Source organism: Bos taurus, chromosome 13 (genome assembly GCF_002263795.3).
Source record: "Bos taurus isolate L1 Dominette 01449 registration number 42190680 breed Hereford chromosome 13, ARS-UCD2.0, whole genome shotgun sequence".
Taxonomy (NCBI): Eukaryota; Metazoa; Chordata; class Mammalia; order Artiodactyla; family Bovidae; genus Bos; species Bos taurus.
This window is the reverse complement of record NC_037340.1, coordinates 62,956,965-62,983,027: the sequence shown is the minus strand read 5'-3', so window position 1 is coordinate 62,983,027 and position 26,063 is coordinate 62,956,965. Positions and strand designations below refer to the sequence as shown.

At 41.6% G+C, this 26,063-nt stretch overlaps 1 protein-coding gene and 1 pseudogene across 4 annotated transcripts in view; one reads left to right on the top strand and one right to left on the bottom strand.

Moving 5' to 3' along the window:
* The window catches only part of CBFA2T2 (CBFA2/RUNX1 partner transcriptional co-repressor 2), a 144,039-nt gene extending 118,699 nt beyond the window's left edge, over positions 1–25,340 (bottom strand). For all 4 annotated transcript variants that reach the window (XR_003037873.2, XM_002692301.7, XM_010811664.4 and 1 more), the window contains exon 1: positions 25,195–25,340. Coding sequence is in view for 3 of the 4 variants with exons in the window: in XM_002692301.7 (XP_002692347.3) it covers positions 25,195–25,228 (34 nt within the window). In the remaining variant the exon portion in view is untranslated. The remainder of the gene's footprint in view (positions 1–25,194) is intronic.
* LOC101901940 (small ribosomal subunit protein uS5-like) lies at positions 6,639–7,711 on the top strand (annotated as a pseudogene).
* Positions 25,341–26,063: the final 723 nt, after the last annotated feature.

Genomic DNA, 26,063 nt, shown 5'->3' with positions numbered 1-26,063 from the left:
TAAGTAAAAACAAAAATAAAAAGTAAAAAAATAAAACCTTAAATTATCCTTCTCAGTGCCAATCCCCAAAATATACAAGCAGCCAAATGTACACTTTTTTGTTCACTTGGGTTGTTGCTGTTTTCCTGACCAAAGGCAACATCTGTGCACAGGTAAAAGCTGTGCTTAAGTGTAGGTGACTGGAGAGAGCTATAGCTGAGGAAAAGCAGTCAATTACCTCGTCTCATAAGTCTCACCAGCTGTGTTTTCCTGATGACACAGACTCTGTCCACCTGCTCCCACAGACGGCACAGCTGCACTTAGAGTGAAACACCTGGTTCTGCACACCCATTACATGCAGCGTGCTAGGACCCTAGTCACCAATCAGGCAAGCCCAGGGCAGCATTTTCATCTTATTGCCAAAAGTAAAGACCAACGTCATCTTAACTATAAGATGTTAAAATATATTTTTCATATCCAAAACACAAATACAACAATGTCAAAGAAGTTAGAGTAATAATGCTAAAGAATTGTTATAAAGTGTGAAATCCTAGATTACAAATTTGGTTATCATTAACCACTTCACAAACTACTTAATTCAGAGCATTTAAAGGAAGATAATCCTAGTAAAATGAGCTCATTATCTCCCAGCAGTCAGTGCATTATATTAAGAATGGCAGTATCAATACTAGTAAATGTACTCAATTAAGAAATAACGCCAAATAAACATGTGAAAAATGAGAGTTTCTTCCTGATTTTACACTTAAGAAACTTTACAATTGAGATTTTTTTATTCTCCCCGTGGGACTTTAAATTAGGTGTGGATGTGCTCAGCCAGTCAGTCATGTCCAGCTCTGTGATCCCACGGACTGTAACCGGACTGTCCATGGGGTTGCAAAGAGTCGGACACAGCTGAGCAACTTTCACTTTAACTCTACTTCAATGTCCTATATCAAAATAATTTTTCCTCCCCCTAATGCTTTCTCCATTTAGATTTGGATGGTCTTTATCAGGTTTAGATACTCTAAATCAGTATTTCTGAAAGTAGTCTTTAGACCACCTAAAAGAACTTAGGAAGTTTGATGAAAAAACGCAGATTCTTGACCTGATCCTAAATTCTGGAATTTAAATTTCTGGAAGGTGAAGTCCCAGAAGCTGTATTTAACAAGCTTCCCAGATGCCTGGGATGCACACGAAAGCGTACGTGGCACGTAGTTATTTTTTCCTCCTTAATCATTATTTTAGTAAGCCTATATTTACTAGTTATTTGAAATGTTAATTTTGGGGCAGATACCATGATTCATTGGAAGGGCTGATGCTGAAGCTGAAACTCCAATACTTTGACCACCTGAAGCGAAGAACTGACTCATCCGAAAAGACCCTGATACTAGGAAAGATGGAAGGCAGGAGAAGGGGACAAGAGAGGATGAGATGGTTGGATGGCATCACTGACTCAATGGACATGAGTCTGAGTAAACTCCAGGAGTTGGTGATGGACAGGGAGGCCTGGCGTGCTGCAGTCCATGGGCTCGCAAAGAGTCAGACACAACTGAGAGACTGAGTTGAACTGAAGTGAACCGTGACAAGCATCATATCCACCTTTTGCCTTTAGTCCTTCCCTTTGAAGTTCGATATATATCCTCTTTTACAAACTAGGAAATTGACTCAGATCTCATGTGTGAGTGCTAAGTTGTTTTGTTAGGGGAAGTATGGTGACTGAAACCGCCCACCCTGGCCAGGCACTATAGTAACCATCTGCATGAGTTGTTTTACGACAGGAGGTCCTGGTAAGGAACAGGGAACTAATAAGCCTCCATCAACCAGAAGAGTTTGGGAAAGGTCAAAAAGAGACACCACCTGTCCAACCACCTCCCAGAATCCTTCTCTGGCATCTACCTTGGCTGAACAAGGCGTGCACCACCAGGAAGGACTCTGAGTCAGAATGATTGCCTAAGGACAACCCAGAAACTAATCCCATCACCATAAAACCAAGACTGCAAGCCATGTGACAGAGCAGTTCTCCTGGGTTCCCTTACCCTCCTGCTCTCCACCCGGGCACCCTTTCCCAATAAAATCTCTTGCTTTGTCAGCACACGCGTCTTCTCGGACAATTCATTTCTGAGTGTTAGACAAGAGCCCAGTTTCAGGCCCTGGAAGGGGTCCCCTTTCCTACAACAGTTTCAGTCGTGTCCAATTCTTTGCAGCCCTATGGACTGTAGCCTGCCAGGCTCCTCTATCCATGGGATTCTCCAGGCAGGAATACTGGAGTGGGTTGCTATGCCCTCCCTCCAGGGGATCTTCCCAACCCAGGGATCAAACCCCCGTCTCTTATGTCTCCTGCACTGGCAGTTGGGTTCTTTATCATTAGCTCCACCTGGGAAGCCTTAAAGGTGGCAGTAGGATAAATCGGGAGTCTGGGGTCAGCAGATACAAACTACTATACATAAAACAGACAAACAACAAGATCCTACTGTCAGCAGAGAAGGCTACATTCATTATCTCGTAAAAAACTATAATGAAAAAGAATATATGTATAGCTGAATCACTTTACATAAGAAACTAACACAACATTGTAAATCAACTGTATTTGTTAAAAAAACAATAAATAAATAAAAAGCAAAATGCATGATCTGTCACATGTATTAGTTTACATTGGTGAAAATAATCACCAAAATACCTTTATGGCATTAATGAGCTAAAAATGGCAAGATTCCTGTGACTGGCCTGGAGAGTTTGATCCACCTGAAGCTTTCCTTCTCTACGTCATCAATAGCAGAAAGGACCTATTTTCACTTCTGGCACTGTTCTATTTTAGTTACAAGTTCATTAATTCCTTTTTCTACTACCAGACACATGGAGAGACATCATCTCCTACAACTACAGGTAACAGGCGCATCTGCAAGAGCCAGCTGCTCCGAAGTGGACCAGCCTGCACTTTCTGAGAAAGGGAAAAGGATTTGAACGGTTCTTGGCAACCTCAAGAAGCAATTGGTCATATATTTGCCTTTTTCACAGAGCATTTGGAAAGTTCTCTGAGATGAAAGGTATGATCACTTTGAAGACATCTCACTACTAACACTGAACAAATCAATACTGAAAGCTGCAGTCATTCATAAAAATATGTTCCAAGGTACTTAAGATAGCAGAAGAGATAAATGTCTTTGCTCTTGTTTAAAGCAAAGGTCTGACAGAATGGTTTTGTGGACTGCTCATCTGACTGGAAATTAGAAAGACTCCACAAAATATTATGATTCCATTTATAAAATAAATTATACATTCATATGTTTTACAGATGTCTGTAAAGGTATTCCAAAAAGTCTGGAAATACAAACTTTCAGTGATGAGGTGAAATGGTATTTTTACTTTTGACTACAATTTGCTATAAATTTTTTATGAGACTGTCAAGTTACTTTTGTAAACTATCTTTCAAAAATTATATAATTATAATAAATTAAAATTTATTATAATAAATTATAGTTTATTATAATAAATTATCACAGATTCAGCATAGCAGAGAAATGGAACATGGTAGCTAACAGAGTTAGTCTATATAATTCTGAGGAGTTCAGGTCCTGTCTCTACTACCTAAACAGAGAGACATGCCCTGAGTGTCAGTTCATTATCCATGCAGCCTCTGTTTTCTCAACTATAAAGTGGGATATGGCAACAGTACAAATCAGCCTGTTGTGAGCATTGAATAAAATAATCTATATGAAATCCTCATGTAAACCACTATTTTTCAATGTAGGTACAAATTACAAATATGTGATAAAACATAAAGCTTTATGTTTATGGTTAAAGCTTTCTTCCTTCAAATAATTCACAATATACTTAATAATCATACAGATCTTCTAAGGTCACTATGATCATTTTACATGGAATAACCGACAATATAAACTATGGTAGAGTAGATTAAATCTACAATGAGTCCGTGCTCAAATGTGTCCAATTCTTTGTGATCCTACGAATTGTAGCCCGTCAGGCTCCTCTGTCCATGGAATTTTCCAGGCAAGAAAACTGGAATGGGTTGCCATTTCCTCCTCCAGATGATCTTCCAGACCTAGGGATCAAACCCATATCTCTTGCATCTCCTGCAATGGCAGGTGGATTCTTTCCCACTGACGCCACCTGGGAATTGCCAATTAAATATATACAAAGTCTAATAAATTTCGGCCACAGATTTTGCAAAGAACAACCCAGGAACTTTCTCAATAAATTCCTAATATATTACTTCATTGTCAAATAGCTCTCACAAAAACACCAGAAAAGTCTGCATAATCTAAATTCCAAATAATTTGTTTTACAAACATTCATATGATAAAGAGAATTCATCTGTTCACTGCAAAGGTCTTGTTAGGTCCAGTCTCTATTTTCATTCACCATTTTTTTAAACTGAGCTGTGTGGCTTGCAGGATCTTAGTTCTTCAACCAGGGAATGAACCTGCCCGGGCAGTAAAAGCACAGAGTCCTATCCACTAGACTGCCAGGGAATTCCCCATCATCTTATTCACATAGCCTGCTGTCTACTCAACATCTCCAGTTGGATATTTAACAGATACCTCATATACAAAATGCTGCTGCTGCTGCTCAGTCGCTTCAGTTGTGTCCGACTCTGTGCGACCCCATAGACGGCAGCCCACCAGGCTCCCCCGTCCCTGGGATTCTCCAGGCAAGAACACTGGAGTGGGTTGCCATTTCCTTCTCCAATGCATGAAAGTGAAAAGTGAAAGTGAAGTCACTCAGTCGTATCCAAATCTTCGAGATCCCATGGACTGCAGCCTTCCAGGCTCCTCCGTCCGTGGGATTTTCCAGGCAAGAGTAGTGGAGTGGGGTGCCGTTGCCTTCTCCATATACAAAATGTCCCATTTCAAATTCTTGGTTCCCCATCCCAGCCTAAACTTACCTGGGGCTTCAACCATCTCCCCAGTCTTTCTCAACACTCGTTTTTCTCAAATCAGTAAAGATGCAGTTTAAGTCAATAATCTTGGAGTCATCCTTGACACACAATCACCCACTGAGGCAAATTCTAGCCAAGCCACTGGGGCAAATTCTATCAGCTGCACCTTCAAAATATCCTGAATTCAACGATTTCTCCTTACCTCCCCCATTAATAAATATTCTGATCCAAATCAACTTCTCTCTCTTGGCCCATAGCAATAATTTTTCTTGTTCTTATATTTACAATAGTTTGAATTTACATTCCTGCTTCCACCATTGCCATTAGTATTTTCTCCAAGAGCAGAGTGAACTCTTTAAAAGATAGATAAAGGAGATCAAGTCTCCCCCTACTCAAAACCCTCCAACAGTCTCCTACCTCATTTAGAAAATCCAAAATCCTTCCCTGACTCTTCAGACCCCACACGCTCTGATTCCGCTTTACCTTCTGACATTCTACCTCTATGGCCCCTACAGTGTTTCCAGTTTGTTGGGCAAACCAGCCTCCTTGCTGCTTCATGAACTTATCGAGCATACCCCTCCTCAGAGCTTTAGACACTTGCTTCCCTTTGCTGACTGCTCCTCTTCCAGATATCCACATAGCTAGCCTATTTTCACTTTCATATTGGAGGAGGAAATGGCAACCCGCTCCAGTGTTCTTGCCTGGAGAATCCCAGGGACGGGGGAGCCTGGTGGGTTGCCAGAGAGTTGGACACGACTGAAGTGACTTAGCAGCAGCAGCAGCAGCCTATTTTCTCCAGGTCTTTGCTCAAATAGCATTTGATCACAGAAGTCTTTCCTAACCATTGCATCTAACTGCACTCCCCACCACCCTCTTCTCTCTAGCTAACACACTTAGTTAATACTTAGTTAATCACCACCTGAATATATTAATCAATTAATCAGCAATCAGCGCAAAGAATAAGAGGAAAACAATAGAATGGGAAAGACTAGAGATCTCTTCAAGAAAATGAGAGATACCAATGGAACATTTCACGCAAAGATGGGCTCAATAAAGGACAGAAATGGTACGGCCCTAACAGAAGCAGAAGATATTAAGAAGAGGTGGCAAGAATACACAGAAGAACTATACAAAAAAGATCTTCACGACCTAGATAATCACAGTGGTGTGATCACTCACCTAGAACCAGAATTCCTAGAACGTGAAGCTTCCAGGGAAGCCCCTAAGTGTTAAGAAAATCAACCTAAAGATCCTTTCTCACTACACAATACTGTTAATATCTAACTAGATACAAGGACCTATTCAAATGAGAAAAATTTACTCATCTGTTACTGACAGACCTTTCCCCAATGGTTTCTATTTTCGAATGTCAGCATTCAGGGTAAGTTTAGTAAAACCTTTAGCCCTGTTTTCCCCCTTAATGTGTGGAACCAAAATCAGTGTCATGTTCTAATATTTAATTGGCATCAACTGTCTGCCTGTTTTCCCTATAATTGAGAAGCAGGTTCATATGTAAACAGGACTGATCTCACAAATGCATAAACATACAAAGAGATCCTTTCCTTAAAATAAATCTGTGCTCCACACACGGCCAAACCCTTGCACAATAAATTAACTCTTCAGCAGCCTCCAAGTAAAAACTGAAGTGAAACCAATTAAGCCCTAATGGGATCCCAATTTCTTATTTCTGAAAGAAGTCTTAATAGATCCTTCTAAGTTTATAATCTTTATCAACCATCCATATAACCCTGTTAGACTTAGTTCCAAATCTGAAAATGTGCTACAATCAAAAAAGCTTTGATTACTGCATTTACAGCTTTCACTGCCACAACCAACATGTGCTTTAAAAAACTGGGAAATTTCAATTGCTTCAAAATGGAAATAACAGCCTTAATTAGAAAAGATGGCACTGCTCTGTAAAAACACCAAATGGCAGATGACGCTGGTGCTGTGGGAGGGCCCGGAGGAGGCCCCCGGGGGCCCTGGAATGGGAGGCCATGGTAGCTTCTGCGGAGGCTTTGGCAGTGGCATCTGGGGCCAGGGTTGAGGCCAAGGCAGAGAACGTGGACCTCGCAGAGGCAAGGCCGAGAGGACAAGTGGCTCCCCATTACCAAGCTGGGCTGCCTGGTCAAAGAAATGAAGATCAAGTCCCTGGAGGAGATCTATTTCTTCTCTCTGCTATCAAGGAATCTGAGATCGCTCACTTTTTCCTGGGAGCATCCCTTAATTAAGCAGACCTGTACTGACCAGCAGACCAGGTTCAAGGCATCTGTCACCGTCGGGAGTTACTCAAGGGCATGTCAGTTTGGGCATCAAGTACTCTATGGAGGTAGCCATCATCCTGGCCAAGCTCTCCATCATCCCTGTGTGATGAGACGGCTACTGGGGGAAAAAGATTGGAGCCCCACATGGTCCCTTGCAGGGTGACTGGCCGCTGTGGCTCTCTGCTGGTGCACCTCATCCCTGCCCCCAGGGGCACTGGTACTGTCTCAGCCCCTGTGCCCAAGCTCCTGATGATGGCTGGCATTGATGACTCCTCCTCTGCCAGCGGCTGCACTGCCACCTTGGGCAACTTCACCAAGGCCATTTTTGACACCATTTCCAAGACTCACAGTTACCTCATCCCTGATCTCCAGAAAGAGACAGTATTCGCTAAGTCTCTGTATCAGAATTCACTGCCCATCTTGTAAAGAGTCTCTGTGCAGAGGACCCAGGCTCCAGCTGTAGCTACCACATAATTTTATATGAGAAGAATAAAGTGAATGAAGCTAGAGAAAAAAAAACATGACGGATAAATTGTTGTCTCCAAACTTTGCATGCCCTAATAGTCTGCATAGTTATCCTATTCACTTTGGCCACCAAAAGGAATAAAGAAGCAGTTGTTAAAGGTTGTCAGATACCATGTCTGGTGGATGGTCTGAGGATTTTATGTTGAGGGTTTCCTCAGGATTTATTGCCTTTGAATTCATGGACACACAAGACTGTGGAATGAGAAGAATCTCAGAGATCCTTTATCTGTTGAATTTCCTATATTTAGAGCATTCTTTTGCCTCAACAAAAACCTGCACACCCACTATGTACACATAAGGTGCTCAAAATGAGTTCAAGGACTTAGAGGCAGCAAGAGCAGAGTACCTAGTCTTGGTCTTTGTGCTGATAAAAGCAGTTTCATAAAATGAGATGTTGTTGTTTAGTCACTGAGTCATGTCCAACTCCTTGTGACCCCCCCCCATGGACTGCAGCCCACCAGGCTCCTCTGTTCATGGGATTTCCCAGCAAGAAGACTGGAGTGGGTTACCATTTCCTTCTCCAGGGGATCTTCCTGACCCAGGAACTGAACCCATGTCTCCTGCATTGGCAGAGAGATTCTCTACCACTAAGCCACCAGGAAAGCCCCGGTAAGTGGGTAAGACCTCACTCAGTACTTCATGCTAATATCGGGCAATTCATCAGCAGTATATGCATGCAACACAAATGTCTACACAAGACAGCTCTCCCAGCCAGGCTTTTTACAGCTGATAATACAGTAAGCTTACAGTACCAGGCAAAATGTCACCATCTCAGAGTCAATATGATAGATGATTCCTCAGTGAGTCTAACCTAGGAACAAATTCTTTAGCTTGATATTCAAAGTGTCCCACAGTTCTGCCTCAACCTGCCTTTACTCTTGCTTTTATTAGTACATCCTGTACCTTCCAGACCAAGAGTTAGTAACTAAGGCCATTTCCCATCCCACTCTTATACAAACCTTGCCCATGGCCTATTTCAGTAATGGCTATAGGCTAGCAATTTCTATATTTTTAAAGTTGTTTAAAAAAAAAAGAGGAGGAGAATATGTGACAGAATCCATTATGTGTTCCATAAAGCCTAAAATATCTACTATTAAGCTCTTTATAGAAAAAGTTTGCCTATTGCTGGCTTATTCCAGTATCAGGCCCTGGCATGATTTTCTTTATTCCATTTCTCCCTCTTTGTATTTACCAATCCAAGATGGACCCACCCATCAAAATGCAACTAAGTAATATTCAGTGAAGCCTTTCTTGCTACTTTCAGTGAGATACACTCTTCCTCTTTTAAATCCATATCCTCTATCTCCCTTAGCACACTATATCCCTTCTAGTTTCCAAACCCCAAACTGAAACACATGGTCTGACAAAGCTATTGCATTAACCAAAATTATTTTAACTGCTTCTGTCTTGCCCGTTCAAATGCAACTTCACAGAGCCACCAGGGTGCTCTACTTAGAATACAATTGTAACGACGTCATTCCCTCATCCTTTCTGTTGTTCTCCATTAGCTACGGAATAAAATCCAAGCATAAACCTGTTCCCTGCCTGGTTCTCTACTCTCATCTTCTTCTACCCTTCTTCACCTAGCACTTTATACTTTAAATAACATATTTTCAATCCCTCCCCCAAAACCTGGTCCAGACTCAGCTTTCCCATCTCTTACCCTTTCTTTACTTGGGTCACACACTTTGTTGTTAGAAGTAAAAACAATTGATATATCATCTATGGAGAGTAATTTGGCAACATCTATCAAAATTATACAAATTGTACCCTTTGTCCAAGCAGTTCTACTTCTAGGAATCTAGTCAGCAGATTTATGAAATGGCATCTTTTACAAAGCTATGCAGCACTGTTTCTAACAGCAAAAGATTGGCATGTAAAATGTTCATCAGTAGTGGACTGTAGAAAAAAAAGTATTATGCATCCATACAATGAAATACAATGCAGAAAGAGGAAGTTCTTTTATCTATGGTATTATACGGCCTACAAGAATATATCTGCAAGGATACAGTAGAGACTAGTAATGCTAGCTGCCTCCAAGGAAGGCAAGTGTTGGCTGGAGCACAGAGGTGAAGGAGACAGTTCACTAAATAACCTTTGTACCTTTTAATTGTTGAATTATGTAAATATACTACCAGACCAAAACCTGATATTTTTTAAACAGTTGTTGGAGAAGCCTTTTCTGAAACACACCCATACATACATGCACATACGTTAGGTCAGATGCCTATCGGTGGTGGTTCTTATCATGCTATTATTACTGCTTACCATTGATAATGAAACATCAATCTGTTCCTCCCTCCACCACTGAACAACTTTTAAACTTCTCTGGCACTTTAGAATTCTCTTTATATCTGCCAGCGTCCTGTACTAGGGGCTTAATAAACGTTCCCCTGGTCAGGGAACTAGATTCCACATGCCACCACTAAATAAACAAAATATCTTTTTAAAAAAAGTTCACCTTCTAGTGTAACTAGCTTGGGTCACAGTAGAATACAGATATTAGTGAAAGTGAAGTCGCTTAGTCGTGTCCGACTCTTTTCGACCCCGTGGACTGTAGCCTATCAGGCTCCTCTGTCCATGGGATTCTCCAGGGAAGAATACTGGAGTGGGTTGCCATTTCGGCCCCTGAAATAAATGATTTATTGAACTCAATTAGCAGAATAAAGAGAACCAAGAGACTCAAGAAAAAGATAATCAACAATTGATTCTAGGATTTCAAATTTCTATTTAAAAACCATGGCTTTAATGGAAACTCTCCTTATTTATCTAATCATTCCTTAGAGTCCAACAGCCACAAAATTAGCATGGACTATTTAGAGACCTATAGGACGCTCAGAACAATTCAAGCATTGGTATCCATGACTACAGTTAATGTGCTCAGTGGCTCGGAGGCATGTCTGGCATCCCATCTCCTCCCCAAGAAGTTCACTACCTCCATCAATTGAACCAGAATCTTTGCTTCAGTATTTCCCAATACAACTCTCCCCAACAGCATCAGTTATAAGAGAAAAAGATGGACAATCACTGTCTGAACTTAATTAAAACCCAGTTGTCAAAGCTTTCACTACAAGAGCAATCAACAAAAATCTATGTTAGGACATACAGGGCAAGACAAACTGGAAGATCTTTTTTTTTTTATTATTTTTTTTTTTGGAAGATCTTTGAAGACAGGGACTGAATTTTATCCACCTGGGAAGCCCCTAGAACCATCAGCACCTAGAACCATCCCTGCGGCTAACGGCTCCACAATATAGTTGTTACATGAACAGCTTCACTTAAGACTATAAAGGGGATTTTTACTTTATCTGTATTGTTTAAACATCTAAAATATATTCATGCATTACAAAATCATTGATCTAATAACAAATAGTGTCTAGAACATGCTTTTACAATTCCTCAATTGATTCTCATCTTGTCAGGTAGACAGGGATGGTATAGCTGTCCATTTTTCACAGATGATAAAAGCCATTCAAAATCCAAATATGAATTGTCCAAGGTTGCACTGCTTGTGAGCTGAAGATAAAAGGAAGCACTGGGATGATACCCATGTTTTCACTTATTACACATCTAACCAAAAAGAAAACAACGTCCCCTCACAGATTCAACTCCCAAAAACCTACACCCTTGCATTCTATCTGTGTGATAGTGACCAAATCACCTTACTCCTGAACTTTATATGAAATAAGAGGATGAGAATACTACTACTCACTGATTGCTGTAAAAATCAGATGTGTGAAAACTATTCTGACATTTAAGTGGTAGTTGCTATTATTTCTGTTAATGATATGTAAATAAGAAATGACTGTGTTGACTCCAACAGAAGACAGACTCTATATTATAAAAGAGAATATGCCTTTAAGTAGAAACAAGACAACCAAAATTGATTTTACCCAAATACACTGTTTCTTTAACAACTAATTCTAAAAGTAAAACACCCAACCAGCAAATGGAACTCTCATAGATCTCTAGTAAAAATGCAAAATGGTACAGTGCAGCCACTTCAAAAAATACTTTGGGCATTTCTTAAGATGTTAAACACGAAATTACCTAGAACCCAGCAAACCCACTCCTAAGTATTTACCCAAGAGAAATGAAGACATGTGTGCAAAAGACATAAATGTTTAGAGTTTCATTCATATCATCAAAACAGGAAACAACACAAATGTCCATTAACTAGTAGACAGACTGATTTAAAAAATTACAATATATCCATACAGTGGAATGCTTCTCAGCAATAAAAGGGAACTACAGATATATACAACATGGATGATTTTCAAACAATTATAGTAAGTGAAAGATATCAGATACAAAGGCTACATATCGTACAGTTTCATTCATATGACATGGAAAAGGCAAAAAACTAGAGAGAAAGATAGAAACCACTAGAGGGGCAAAAACTAGTATAGTAGTTAGCTGCTGCTGCTGCTGCTGCTAAGTCGCTTCAGTCATGTCCGACTCCGTGTGACCCCATAACGGAAGCCCACCGGGCTCCCCCGTCCCTGGGATTCTCCAGGCAAGAACACTGGAGTGGGTTGCCATTTCCTTCTCCAATGCATGGAAGTGAAAAGTGAAAGTGAAGTTGCTCAGTTGTGTCCGACTCTTCGAGACCCCATAGACTGCAGCCTACCAGGCTCCTCCGTCCATGGGATTTTCCAGGCAACAGTACTGGAGTGGGGTGCCACTGCCTTCTCCTATAGTAGTTAGTAGGGGCTGCCAAATGAAGGGAAAGGAGCATGAGGTAACTATTGGGGATGATGGAAATAATCTATATCTTGGTTGGTGTGATGATTACAATTGCATCTATTTGTCAAAACTCACAGAACTGTACCCTTAAAAAAGAATAAAGTTTACTATATGTAAATTATACCTCAAAAACATGACTAAAAGAGAAAGAAAAACTAAACTACTCCGTTTACACATCTGGGGGAAAAAGGAATAGTTAATTATCACAATATTTATGCTCAGTTTGGTTCAGTATTTGCTTAAGAAATTTTAGCTAAACCACCTAACAACTGCTGGGTTAAACCTCTCTGAGGAGGCTTTACAGGGATACCCTGTTTTCAGAGAAACCATTCTCTCTCTTTAATCACTAGTTTCATTATTTTGACAGTGCTCACTCCAGCAGTCACTACTACTTGACTTTCATTCACAGCCACCTACTTCCTTCCAATGCTCTCCCCATTCCAAAACTCCAAAAAAGGCAACCTACAGTTCTCACCTACAAATGTATCTGAGAAATGAGCACTCTTAAATTCCTTACTTGGAATTTCAAAGGCCAACCACTCAACAGCAAATCACTCTGCCTTTTTCACAAGACAAAAATATTTAAATTTCACTATGTGCCAAAACCAACCAGTCACATATATATATGCTGCTGCTAAGTCGCTTCAGTCGTGTCCGACTCCATGCGACCCCATAGACGGCAGCCCACCAGGCTCCCCCGTCCCTGGGATTCTCCAGGCAAGAACACCGGAGTTCGTTGCCATTTCCTTCTCCAGTGCATGGAAGTGAAAAGTGAAAGGGAAGCCGCTCAGTTGCGTCCAACTCCTAGCGACCCCATGGACTGCAGCCTACTAGGCTCCTCCATCCATGGGATTTTCCAGGCAAGAGTAATGGAGTGGGGTGCCGTTGCCTTCTCCAACGGGTTGCCATTGCCTTCTCCAACATACGTATATATATATATATATATATATATATATATATATATATATACAGACACAAATAGCTGTCAAAAGACGGGAAGCAAAAAGCAAAGGAGTAAAGGAAAGATATACTCATTTGAATGCAGAGTTCCAAAGAATAGCAAGGAGAGATAAGAAAGCCTTCCTCAGCAATGCAAAGAAATAGAGGAAAACAACAGAATGGGAAAGACTAGAGATCTCTTCAAGAAAATTAGAGATACCAAGGGAACATTTCATGCAAAGATGGGCTCAATAAAGGACAGAAATGGTATGGTCCTAACAGAAGCAGAAGATATTAAGAAGAGGTGGCAAGAATACACAGAAGAACTATACAAAAAAAGATCTTCATGACCCAGATAATCACGATGGTGTGATCACTCACCTAGAGCCAGACATCCTGGAGTGTGAAGTCAAGTGGGCCTTAGGAAGCATCACTACAAAAAAAGCTAGTGGAGGTGATGGAATTCCAGTTGAGCTATTTCAAATCCTGAAAGATGATGCTGTGAAAGTGCTGCACTCAATATGCCAGCAAATTTGGAAAACTCAGCAGTGGCCACAGGACTGGAAAAGGTCAGTTTTCATTCCAATCCCAAAGAAAGGCAATGTCAAAGAATGCTCAAACGACCTCACAATTGCACTCATCTCACACACTAGTAAAGTAATGCTTAAAATTCTCCAAGCCAGGCTTCAGCAATACGTGAACCGTGAACTTCCAGATGTTCAAGCTGGTTTTAGAAAAGGCAGAGGAACCAGAGATCAAATTGCCAACATCTGCTGGATCAAAAAAGCAAGAGAGTTCCAGAAAAACATCTATTTCTGCTTTATTGACTATGCCAAAGCCTTTGACTGTGTGAATCACAATAAACTGTGGAAAATTCTTCAAGAGATGAGAATACCAGACCACCTGACCTGTCTCTTGAGAAACCTGTATGCAGGTCAGGAAGCAACAGTCAGACCTGGACATGGAACAACAGACTGGTTCCAAATAGGAAAAGGAGTACGTCAAAGCTGTATATTGTCACCCTGCTTATTTAACTTATATGCAAAGTACATCATGAGAAACACTGGGCTGGAGAAAGCACAAGCTGGAATCAAGATTGCCAGGAGAAATATCAATAACCTCAGATATGCAGATGACACCACCCTTATGGCAGAAAGTGAAGAAGAACTAAAAAGCCTCTTGATGAAAGTGAAAGAGGAGAGTGAAAAAGTTGGCTTAAAGCTCAACATTCAGAAAACGAAGATCATGGCATCTGGTCCCATCACTTCATGGCAGACAGACAGGGAAACAGCGGCTGACTTTATTTTCCTGGGCTCCAAAATCACTGCAGATGGTGATTGCAGCCATGAAATTAAAAGATGCTTACTCCTTAGAAGGAAAGTTATGACCAACCTAGAGAGCATATTCAAAAGCAGAGACATTACTTTGCCAACAAAGGTCCGTCTAGTCAAGGCTATGGTTTTTCCAGTGGTCATGTATGGATGTGAGAGTTGGACTGTGAAGAAGGCTGAGCGCCTAAGAATTGATGCTTTTGAACTGTCGTGTTGAAGAAGACTCTTGAGAGTCCCTTGGACTGCAAGGAGATCCAACCAGTCCATCCTAAAGGAGATCAGTCCTGGGAGTTCATTGGAAGGACTGATGTTGAGGCTGAAACTCCAATACTCTGGCCACCTGATGCGAAGAGCTGACTTCTCATTTGAAAAGACCCTGATGCTGGGACAGATTGAGGGCAGGAGGAGAAGGGGACGACAGAGGATGAGATGGTTGGATGGCATCATCAACTCGATGGACATGGGTTTGGGTAGACTCCGGGAGTTGGTGTTGGACAGGGAGGCCTGGCGTGCTGCAGTTCATGGGGTCACAGAGTCCGACACGACTGAGGACTGAATTGATACATCAAATTTCTATAAGTTGAGTTACATCTATTTTTTAGTATGTTTGTTACATTTAATTTTTTTTTTAATTTATTTCAATTGGAGGCTAATTACTTTACAATATTGTAGTGGTTTTTGCCATACATTGACATGAATCAGCCATGGGTATACATGTGTTCCTCATCTTGAACCCTCCTCCCAACTCCCTCCTCATCCCATCCCTCTGGGTCATCCCAGTGCACCAGCCCTGAGCACCCTGTCTCATGCATCGAACCTGGACTGGTGATCTGTTTCACATATGATAGTATACATGTTTCAATGCTCTTAAATCACTGAGAAGTTATCCCAAAGTAACTTCTGAGTTCAATATACTGACCACATACCCTTAGACTAAAGACAAAAAAACTATAAACAAAGAGGTTTATAAACTGAATTTCATAGTAACATGGGTTAGCAATCTTGGAGCTATTTTCAGTATATTCTAGGTTTGGACAAATAAATACATTATGGATTATGTGAGTCAGGTTTACAATCCCTAGGTAAGAGAAGGGGCTTAAAAATACAGGAAAAATAAGATAAAGGCTAAATAAACTCTGTGGTATTGGAGGTGTTAGTATGAACACACAATTCTGAAACCAAGTTTCCTTATCAAGTTTATGATCAATCTCTCTATCCAAAATTTGATTCCCTCTCTTGTAGTACTCAAGCTTGTGCTAACTGAACACTAATCAACAAAAGTCAGATGACTAAAACTGCTATTACTGACAACATCATTAAGCAACTAAAATTGCTATTATGAACATCATCATTAACGTACAAACTCAGGTTGCTTCTCCAGTACAAGATGAATGGTCCCAGAGCCATGGACCACTTTGGCTGGAGAATCATAAACCAGAGACATCCTGACTTCCCAAAACTACAAATAAGAAATGTCACAGTAATGCCACATAACAATTAGTCCCAGCCTCTTTGTTCTTCCTCTAAAACATAACCCTAACTCAAAGACCAGGTGGGTTTGAAATCCATACTTTGCTGCAAACTCCTATTGTCAGAGTTTGGCTTTCAGTACTGCAGGCATAGGAGCTCTCTGCTCAGTTTCAGTTTTTATTATATTTAGATAAAAATAAAAATAAACTTAGATATATGTGTATATATATGTATGTGTATATGTGTGTGTATATATATATGTGTGTATATATAGACATAGATTTCTTAGCTCTGCCCATTGAAAGGATCTGAAAGCAATGACAACCTATAGCAATGAGCATACATAGGAACTAGATCTTGATTTCTAAATAATTTTATCCACTAACAGAAATTAGGAGAGAAACACTTTAGAGAAATAGCTGATTCCAAAGTTCAGGTAGGAAGATAAGCTTGGAACATCTTTTTTGTGCCAAAAAGGAACTGGTTCAAGAATGTTAGGAACTTGTCAAAAGCTAGCTTGAAGGGGTTCCCACTGCCGAATCTGGGACAATGTGAAAACCACAAAAAATAATGACAGTAACAGATTATGACCTACTGCATAAAATATGAATCCATATTAATACATACAAATAAAGGTAAGAAAATGCTCTCCAGCAGAATATTAACCAATAAGCAAAGAATAAAACTGATAAGCTGAAAAGCAAAAAATAAAAACTGAAAGCACAGTTCTGTAATATGAAAGCACAACCATCATAGTAATAACTGACTCAGGCAAACATCAACAGATGTTACAACTACTGGATAAAAGTTTGATGAAATCAAGGTATTTACATGGACTCACCATCTCCCATAACATTACTAACTAAAAAGGAAAACATTAAACTCTATAGTGGAAAAACCTGACAGACATCATCTTAAATAAGTGATCAAAGTTAACATCATCAGTACTGAACAAATGGATATCAAATGCTTCCTGATATGATGCAATGGGAAGGATATAACATTACTCTGCAATATTCCCATCAAAATGCATAATCTGAATCTATTCATAAGGAAGGCAAATTCAAATTGAGAGACACTCTTTGAAATAAACAGCCTATACCATTCAAAAAAGACAAGATCATGAAAGATAAGTCTGAAGGGTTCTTTCAAACTAAGTAGACTGGAGATTAAACAAATATTTTATGCAGATCCTGGATTGGATCCTAGATTAGAAAAAATTTTCCCTATAAAAAACACTGAAACAAATGGCAAAATTTGAATAAAGTCAGTATATTAGATAATAATATTATAACCAATCTGTATTTCCTGATTTTGGAAAGAACATTGTTGTGGTTACATAAGAGAATGTCTTAGTTTACTGAAAATATACATTATCATATTTAGGGTAAAGAAGTATCATATTTGTAACTTACTCTAGTTTCAAAAATTAATATGCATAGGTAAAAAGAATATAGGGACCTCCCTGGTGGTCCAGTGGTTAAGAATCCAGCTTCCAGTGCAGGGGATGGTGGTTCAATGCCTGGTGAGGGAACTAAGATCCCACATGCTTTGGGGCCACTGAGCCCCTAAGGCGCAACTGCTGAGCCCAAGAACAACTGCTGAGCCCATGAGCCACAACTAAAGAAAAGCCCTTAAGGAGGAGCTTATGAAAACTTGAACTCCTAAGCTCCTAGCAGCTCCAGGCAGCTAGTGAATGAATGCCAGAGGAGCTAAGACCATCATCTCCTCTTCCCCACCTCAGAACCTGCCTCTTCTAAGCCACTGCTACTTTTAATTTAGGCCATTAAGACTTGCTTTCTGCCAGCTTCTGCCCTGTAAGGTTGATGCAACTTCTCAAGAGAGAAACAAAATGAATCATAATCACTTTCTCAATATTAAGGACAAAGAAATACTGCCAGATTTTTGGTGGAAAAAAATATCACTAGTGTTTTAACTTCTATGGGGGATGGGAGAGGGAGAGGATAGTGGTAAGGAGACAGTAAACCAGCTAAAAACTATGTGAAATAGAGGAAATGGTGATTTTGATTAGTGAACCTCTAGGGATATAAGGTAACAATGAATAAATCTGTGCTATCTGAATGTCTGTTCTCATGTGGCTTCAAAAAATTAAAAGCAGGCAGGACCTTTGCATTGAGATGGCTAAGTTAACAAAGGAATAAGGGAAACATCTGTATGAGAGGAAAAGGTCAAAGCAGTGTGTCAAGGGAACTCTGCTATGCCTGGTATTAACATTTCACTTGAATTGCTGGAGAGGTCAGATTACATATTTGTCGCCATCAGCTAATTTAATTGAAAGGTCTAGCCAACTCCAAAGCTATCAATTCAGACAGAAGGATACCTAGCTTCGAGTACCTCTGAGTTTTACTTTGATTTCTGCATTTAATTACAGGAATATAAAATAGAGGGGCAGAACCATATTTTAAAGAGCCACATTCCAAAGTAAAGGTTCACTGTATAGTCCATATACTATATTTGATGATCCATATTTGACAGATCCTCACAGGGCCATGCAAAATTAGCATGGACATTTCTTGGGCTTTTGATGTTCACTGCCATCATGTGCTTCACTGCTAAAATCAGGAAACATATGGGATGAATTGGTAAAGGCTGCTGAGAGTTTCTGCTGCCTTTTTGTTTTCTGTTTTTAATTCAGGGCTAAGGCCAATTCAGAATACCTCTAAACAAGACCAAGATCTAATACAGCACTCTTTAAACCATATCCATTCCCAGGATATTTTTAAATAAGAAAAGATGTTAGGGAAAGAAAGGTGTTGAAGAAAAATGACGGGAAATCAAGTATCTTCAGGGAACACTGGGATCCTTGGGAACATATGTCTAAAAACGTATAGTTTAGCTAGTGAAAAGAAGCAGCCACATGGCAGAGAGTGAAAAACGTGGGTTTTGGACTCAGATCTCAGTGAATTCAGTTATCAGGACTGAACGAAGTGTGAATAGTGTGTCTGCTACTGGTTAACTCTGTGACCTAGGGGAATTTATTTAACTTCTCTGAGACTTATTTTCTCATCTGTAAAACAGAGATACTAACTCCCTCTCAAGGATGTTTTAAGAATTACAGAGATAACATACATGAAAGGAGGTTCCCAGGTGGCATAGTGGTAAAGATTGGCCTGCCAATGCAGGTGACATAAGTGGTTTGGGTCTGATCCTGTGTTGGGAAAATCACCTGGAGTAGGAAATGGCAACCCGCTCTAGTATTCTTGCCATAGAAAATTCCATGGACAGAGGAGTCTGGCGGGCTACAGTCCATGGGTTCAAAAAGAGTTGGACACAACTGAGTACAACATATATGAAAAGTGCCCCCCAGCAGAAAATCTAGCAAAGACTTTTTTGTTAAAGAATTCAACTGGACTTAAAGTCAGATTCAGTTGACATATCTGCTATAGACTCATTTTACAAGTTTAATTTATGATACCCCAACTGCTATAATTTCAGATAGCCTCAAGGCCTTGGAGAGGCCTGAGACAAAAACCAGAGACAGAGGCAAAAGTTACTTAACCAGCCATAATAAAACCCAGAGACAGACTCTGTCACATGTAAATATACTAGCTCATATTGCACATGGGGCCAGTCAATACAGCGCCAGAAAGACCCCTCCTCTTTGTAATTTTACTAAAGCAGAAACGATAACTAGGGGAGAGAGTCTCCCTCAGCCTTTAAACTTTCAGGGATCTTAAGTAAATCTTTACAACTGAATGATCACTTTCTATGAAGTTCAAAACAATACCCTAAAATTAAGAATTGAGGCTAAAACCAGCAGTAAGAAATTTTACTTCCTCATCTTTCCTCCTGTTTTCCTTACCCTGGAGGAAGTATGAACTCAGGGAATTAACTCATCTTTATCCTAGTGCTACACGCATCCACTGTACTCTTATTTAAACCACCTTTCTGGTTTAAAGGCTTCCCTGATGGCTCAGAGGTTAAAGTGTCTGCTTGCAATGCAGGAGACCTGGGTTCGATCCCTGGGTCGGGAAGATGCCCTGGAGAAGGAAATGGCAACCCACTCCAGAATTCTTGCCTGGAGAATCCCATGGACGGAGGAGCCTGGTGGGCTACAAAGAGTCGGACACGACTGAGCGACTTCACTTTCTTTCACTTTCCAGTCTAAAAGCTTTCAGCAGCTACCTTAATGTTAAGAAGTCAGGCTCTGTGGTCACAAAAGATCTAGATTTTAAACTGTTCATTTATTAGCTCTATGTATTTCCAGGTGGCACCAGTGGTAAAGAACCCACCTGCCAATGCAGATAGATGTAAGGGATGCGGGTTCGATCTCTGGGTAAGGAAGATCCCCTGGAGGAAGAAAAGGCAACCCACTCCAGTATTCTTGCCTAGAGAATCCCATGGACAGAGGAGCTTGGCAGGCTAGTTCACAGGGCTGCACAGAGTCGGACATGACTGAATAGACTTAGCATGCACAGGTGAGATCTGAGTCAATTTCCTAGTTTGTAAAACAGGATATATAAATAAAAGTATTAAAAGGCAAAAGGTGGCCCAAAATAAACATTCAATATTAGTCATCATTATTATGAGGCAAGGGTTAACCTCATTTATAGATCAAATAAACAAACAACTGGGTCTCAGAGGTAGAGTAACTTCCCAGTAGAATGGAACCTCAAACCCAAATTCTGCTTTTTCCATTATGCCAAACAATCTATCTCATGTATGAAAGTGAAAGTCGCTCAGTTGTGTTCAACTCTTTGGGACCCCATGGCCTATACAATCCATAGAATTCTCCAGGCCCGAATTGTGGAGTGGGTACCCTTCTCCAAGGCATCTTCCCAACCCACGGATTGAACCCAGGTCTCCTGCATTGCAGGCAGATTCTTTACCAGCTGAGCCACAAGGGAAGCCCCAGAATACTGGAGTGGGTAGCCTATCCCTTCTCCAGCGGATCTTCCCAATCCAGGAATGAAACCGGGGTCTCCAGCATTGCAGGCGAATTCTTTACCAACTGAGCTCTCAGGGAAGCCCTATCTCATGTCTATCCCTGTCGTTTTAAACAGGCTACTAACTGCAATTTACTAGTCTTTATTGTGTGGTCACAGGTTATGGATGTTTTTAATCTTATTCCATTTTTTCTTTTCATATCATGATAGTCTGGGAGGAAAACTGACTGAACACACCAGTGTGCCACAGCAGGTGATGACCCAGGGGAAAAGACGAGACCCAGTTTCTCCTTGTCAGTATTCTTACCTGGAATAGCCTCTCTCCTCTCCAAGTGCATTTGCTGCTTTTAAATCTGCTATGATCTGGGCTCGAATAAGTACCCTAGGACTAGTGAGGGTACCTCTAAGCCTGAAGAACAAAGGAAATACCAACTTTCCAAACCAGAAGGAGCGAGTCATGCATGTAGGGAGAACTACCTTCAGAAGAATAACAAGGGACACAGCTAGACACAGACAACACTCATAGGAAGGGAGCAGGATAATTAAATTCCATATCCTCAGATGGGAAGAAAGCCAGCTGATGTAGTCTAAGTAAGTCAGCTTCCCAGGGTGGCAAAGGATGGAGAGTGGACCTGGAGGAGCCAACAGAAGGGACCTAATTCTACCTCAGAGAGTCTTCCTGGTGCACTTTCACATCTCTTCTTTCATCCTAATGGCTAAGTGCCAGATAAGGAAAGAGTTACTGAATGGGACAGTTCTCACCCCTTTTGAAGAGTACTGCTTATCTACCATAAAATATTTATGGGTGAGTTTTTCACTAATTGAGTATGGTCATTTATCATCCCACTTGTAACTGTTCAGAAGTCTTTTAGGTTCAAGAATTTACGTATCTTTCTCCACATTTGTGGATTTTGCACTTACCTACTAGGCAAATTAAATCACAATAATGCAGATACTATCACAACCCTCAAGGAACTTAATACTTAGGAGTTTGCACTCATATCTTAAGATATGGTAAGAAGACAGAATGAGTGCCACCAGAGGAAAGAGCTGTTGTGCTATGAAAAGTTCGAGGACAGGTTTCGTTGCCATCCAGCCCCTGGCAGGCATAACTTCAGCCAGAACTCACTGTTATCTATTAACAAGGTTTCCCACAGGTCCAGATCTGGAGAACCACTCACCAAGCCCTCAAGAGCCCCCAGTTTCCACTCTACACCCTCAGCCAAAAAGGTTCATGCCTCATTCTCCTGGAAGAAGTCCCTCTCCTTCCAAATGTCACCTCCTTACCTGAACCTTACTTGGACCCTCAAAGAACAATTACAATGTGCCTACTCTGCATTCCCAAAAGCCTTTACTTTGAGAACTTAAAGAACTTTATCATTATCCATGTATTTGTACGGGACCTCTATTAGATTGGGGCTTCCCTGGTGGCTCAGATGGTAAAGAATCTGCCTGCAATGTGCGAGACCTGGGTTCAATCCCTGGGTTGGGAAGATCCTCTGGAGAAGGGAAAAGCTACTCACTCCAGTATACTGGCCTGGAGAATTCCATGGACTGGGGTCGCAAAGAGTCGGACACGACTGAGCGACTTTCACTTCACTTCACTTCTACTAGATTGTGAGATTCCAAGTCATCTGTATCCTTAGCCACTAATAGCACTCAAAACAGTATGCCAGGCCCAGTGTAAGTATTCTACATATATTAACACATACATTCTACTAATATGTACATCACAGTAAGTCATCACAGTAAAACTGAAAAGGAGATGACAGGAACTCTCTTCTCAATTTTACAAGAGAGGAAAATTAAGTGCACAGGAAGGTTAAGTAGTGCTGAAAGTCTCAAAGCTAGTAAGGACTAGACCCCAGGATTTCAATCTAGGCACAACTTCAGAACTGAATTTCAACAGACATCATGGGTTGAGGGGAAGGTCGAACTACAAGATCAGTGGTCTCCACCACAGGGAGCACAGTTACTATTCACACACTGGGGTGTGGAAAGCCAAACACTGGAACTTCTACTTATATTTGTTTCAGTTCATCCTTTTGTAAAACGTCTATTTTTGCACATGTTATAAAATGTACATAATAGACAGTACAGTCAACACTGTAATAGTAACTTAAACACACATAATGTGTGTGCATACTCAACCATATTTACTGATACAAAGAACATTAAAACCATTTGAGGCCACTATTCTAGACTATTTCCTCCAGGGACTCAATTCCTCCATTCTCTCTGCCTAGCACTTTAGTTAAAAAACACTAGCCAATCAAGATTATAGGTGAACTTCAGAGAGGTAAGAGTTTGCTCTTATTTATATTTGGAAGCCCTACATCAGCTCAAGGTCCCGGTGCTTAGCAGATGGTCAATGTATCATGAGATACATTGTATCATGAGAACCTAACTGTATCATGAGAACCTCATTTTAAAAAATTCTCTTCAGGAAAAAAACAAAGTCTCTCAACATTTTAATGCAACTTATAAATACTTCCGGATTAAAAAAAAAAAAACATACTAAGCACATTGCCTAGAAATGTTATATAGAATTCTCTTAGGAAGACTATAAACAAACAAACAAAAAACAAACCTTAGTTACATAATAGAACCAAAAAATTGTACTTTAGAGCTTAAACAGAAAACTGCATAAAAGGGATGTGGGCATTAAAAAAAAATCTAAGTTCATATTAAAGGTCCTTCCACTATACAGAGATAGTGTAACTTTGTCAGACCTAAAGGTCACCTCTGCTAGTCTCTGCTGAGTTAAACTCCAAGAGGAATAGATTAAACTTTCCAAAGCAGCAACTGCAGACTTGACTATGAAGAGGCATTAGCTGGGTCCACCTACCTACTCTGCATTTCTTCAATCCAACATTTAATGGGCATCAAACAAAGAAGAGAGGCTGTGTAAAGCCCCCCTTTTATGGGTGGAAGAACCTGAGCTCTGAGGCTAAATCCACAAGGTTCCTCCCGTCCTCAGCTTCATCCTCTGCACAATGGGCATATACAAATACTTAATTCTTATCTATGTTACCAGGATTAAATGACAGAAAACATGCAAAACGGATTTATCTGTTTCCTCATTGAACGTGTCTCTCTCCCTTCCCCCAGCTAAAACTCAAATCTTGAGTCTGGTTTATCTAGTTTGCTGCTATATTCCCAGGGCCAAAATGGTTCTTTTTATTTAATAAATGATTTAGTAAGTACCAAATGAATAGAATGCAAACTGCCTGTTGCTCAAAAAATGTTGGCTATTATGGCTATTATTGCTAACAAGAAACAATGAAAATTTTATTAAGAGACCCACACCTCCTCCAAAGATCTCACATTTCTAGGAGGTACAGTTAATAAATGCTGAAAAGGAGAAATGAAGGTAAGAAAAACAACTGGATCATAAAGCAGGACTAACCTAAAATAAAATTAAAATCTCAAATAAATACACAATCAGAGCTGAATTTCGAGCTTTCCCGAGTGAGGTTCACCCTGGATGAGGTTTAACAGCGATTACAATAATGACAGTTTACACGCCTGTATGTGCCAGAGTCCGTATCAAGCCTCCTATTTGGCCTCACAAAACCCTGAACCGGGGTGGGGAAGGGCTGGAGATGTTCTTCTCGCCTTCATTTTGCAGAAGGGGGAACTGAGGCTCAGAGAGACCCAAGGTCACCGTCTGTAAGCGGAGGAGCCGCAATGTGAACCCCGGCAGTCAGACCCCTGAGCCTGCACTCAACAGGCCCCTCAGAGGGGCCATCCTCGCCTCTTCCACCATCCGCCACACATCCCTCGAAATTGGATGTGTGTAATATTTCTCTAGGGCCGGACTTAGTGGCCCCGGCGCCAGGAGAACAAAACAATCCTTGTCCGCCGGCAAGTTAGATGGACGCCGGCCCGGCCGGGTCTCCGAGGCCGCGGTGCCCAGAGACTCGCGCACACCACGAGCTCCGAGCTCTCGAGCGGTGCAGGAGGCTCCTGGGCGGCCCTAGGAGCCCGGGAAGGCCCGGCCTGCCGGGTGACCTTGGATCTGCCGCCCTTCTTGGGGCCTCAGTTTACCAGCCTGGCCTCGCGCCGGCTCGCGCCTGTGGAGCTGCAGGCCTTCACACGCCCCCCTCAGCCGCCCGCTTTCCCGCCCCGCTTACGCTGGAAGGCGGCCGCTCCAGGGACGCCCACCATCGCCCAGCGCCGCTGCCGCGCACCTCCGCCTCCACTCGCGGCCCGGGTCCCCCGCAGGCCCCGCTGCGGGACCTGTAGCCGCCAAGCTAGCCGACCCCAGAGACTCTGCTGCCGCCACCGCCGCCGCCGCCGTTAGGCCGCGCGCCGCCCCGCCCCCTAGTTGGCCCCGCCCCGCCAGCCGGGCACGCCCCCGCCGCGCGTTCTCGCTCGCCAGACCAACGCACGCGGAAGCCTGGCCCCTAGACCGACTCCCGCTAAACCTCGCCTCCTGACCTGCTCCGCCCCTTCCGCGCGAACCTACTACCCTATCCCGGAGCACCCTGCTTCTCAGTCCCGGCCCCCTTGCGTCACGCGCGCCCATCACGTGCAAGTTCCACTCTTCAGGCTTAGGGATTCCAGCTGTGGCCAAGGCAACTGCCAGAACCCAGAGGCGGAGCCCTAGGGGGCGGAGCTTAGGGGGGGAGGGCGAATTGCCTCACCTGAGTTCTCCAGGTTAAGGTCCTTTCGCCTTTGCGCCTGTCTTTAGGCAACTCACTTCCCCCGAAAGTGTTCCAAGCATTTAAAATGTCATGATCATAATGTTAATAACTGTTAGCTGTCATTATTATTACCGAGCTATTTTTATACACTCCATCCCGTTAATCCTTACAATGAGCAAGAGAAGTATTATTATTCCCCCTCTTCTATACAAGCGAATAGGGCTTTCCCACCAACCAGGTTGCTCACTGGGTACAGTTAACAAATAGCAGAGATGGGATTGGAAGCTAGGAACTTGTGACTTAAGACCCAGTACTTTGAACTACTCTGAAGTATTCTGCCTCCCAAAGTCTCTAAA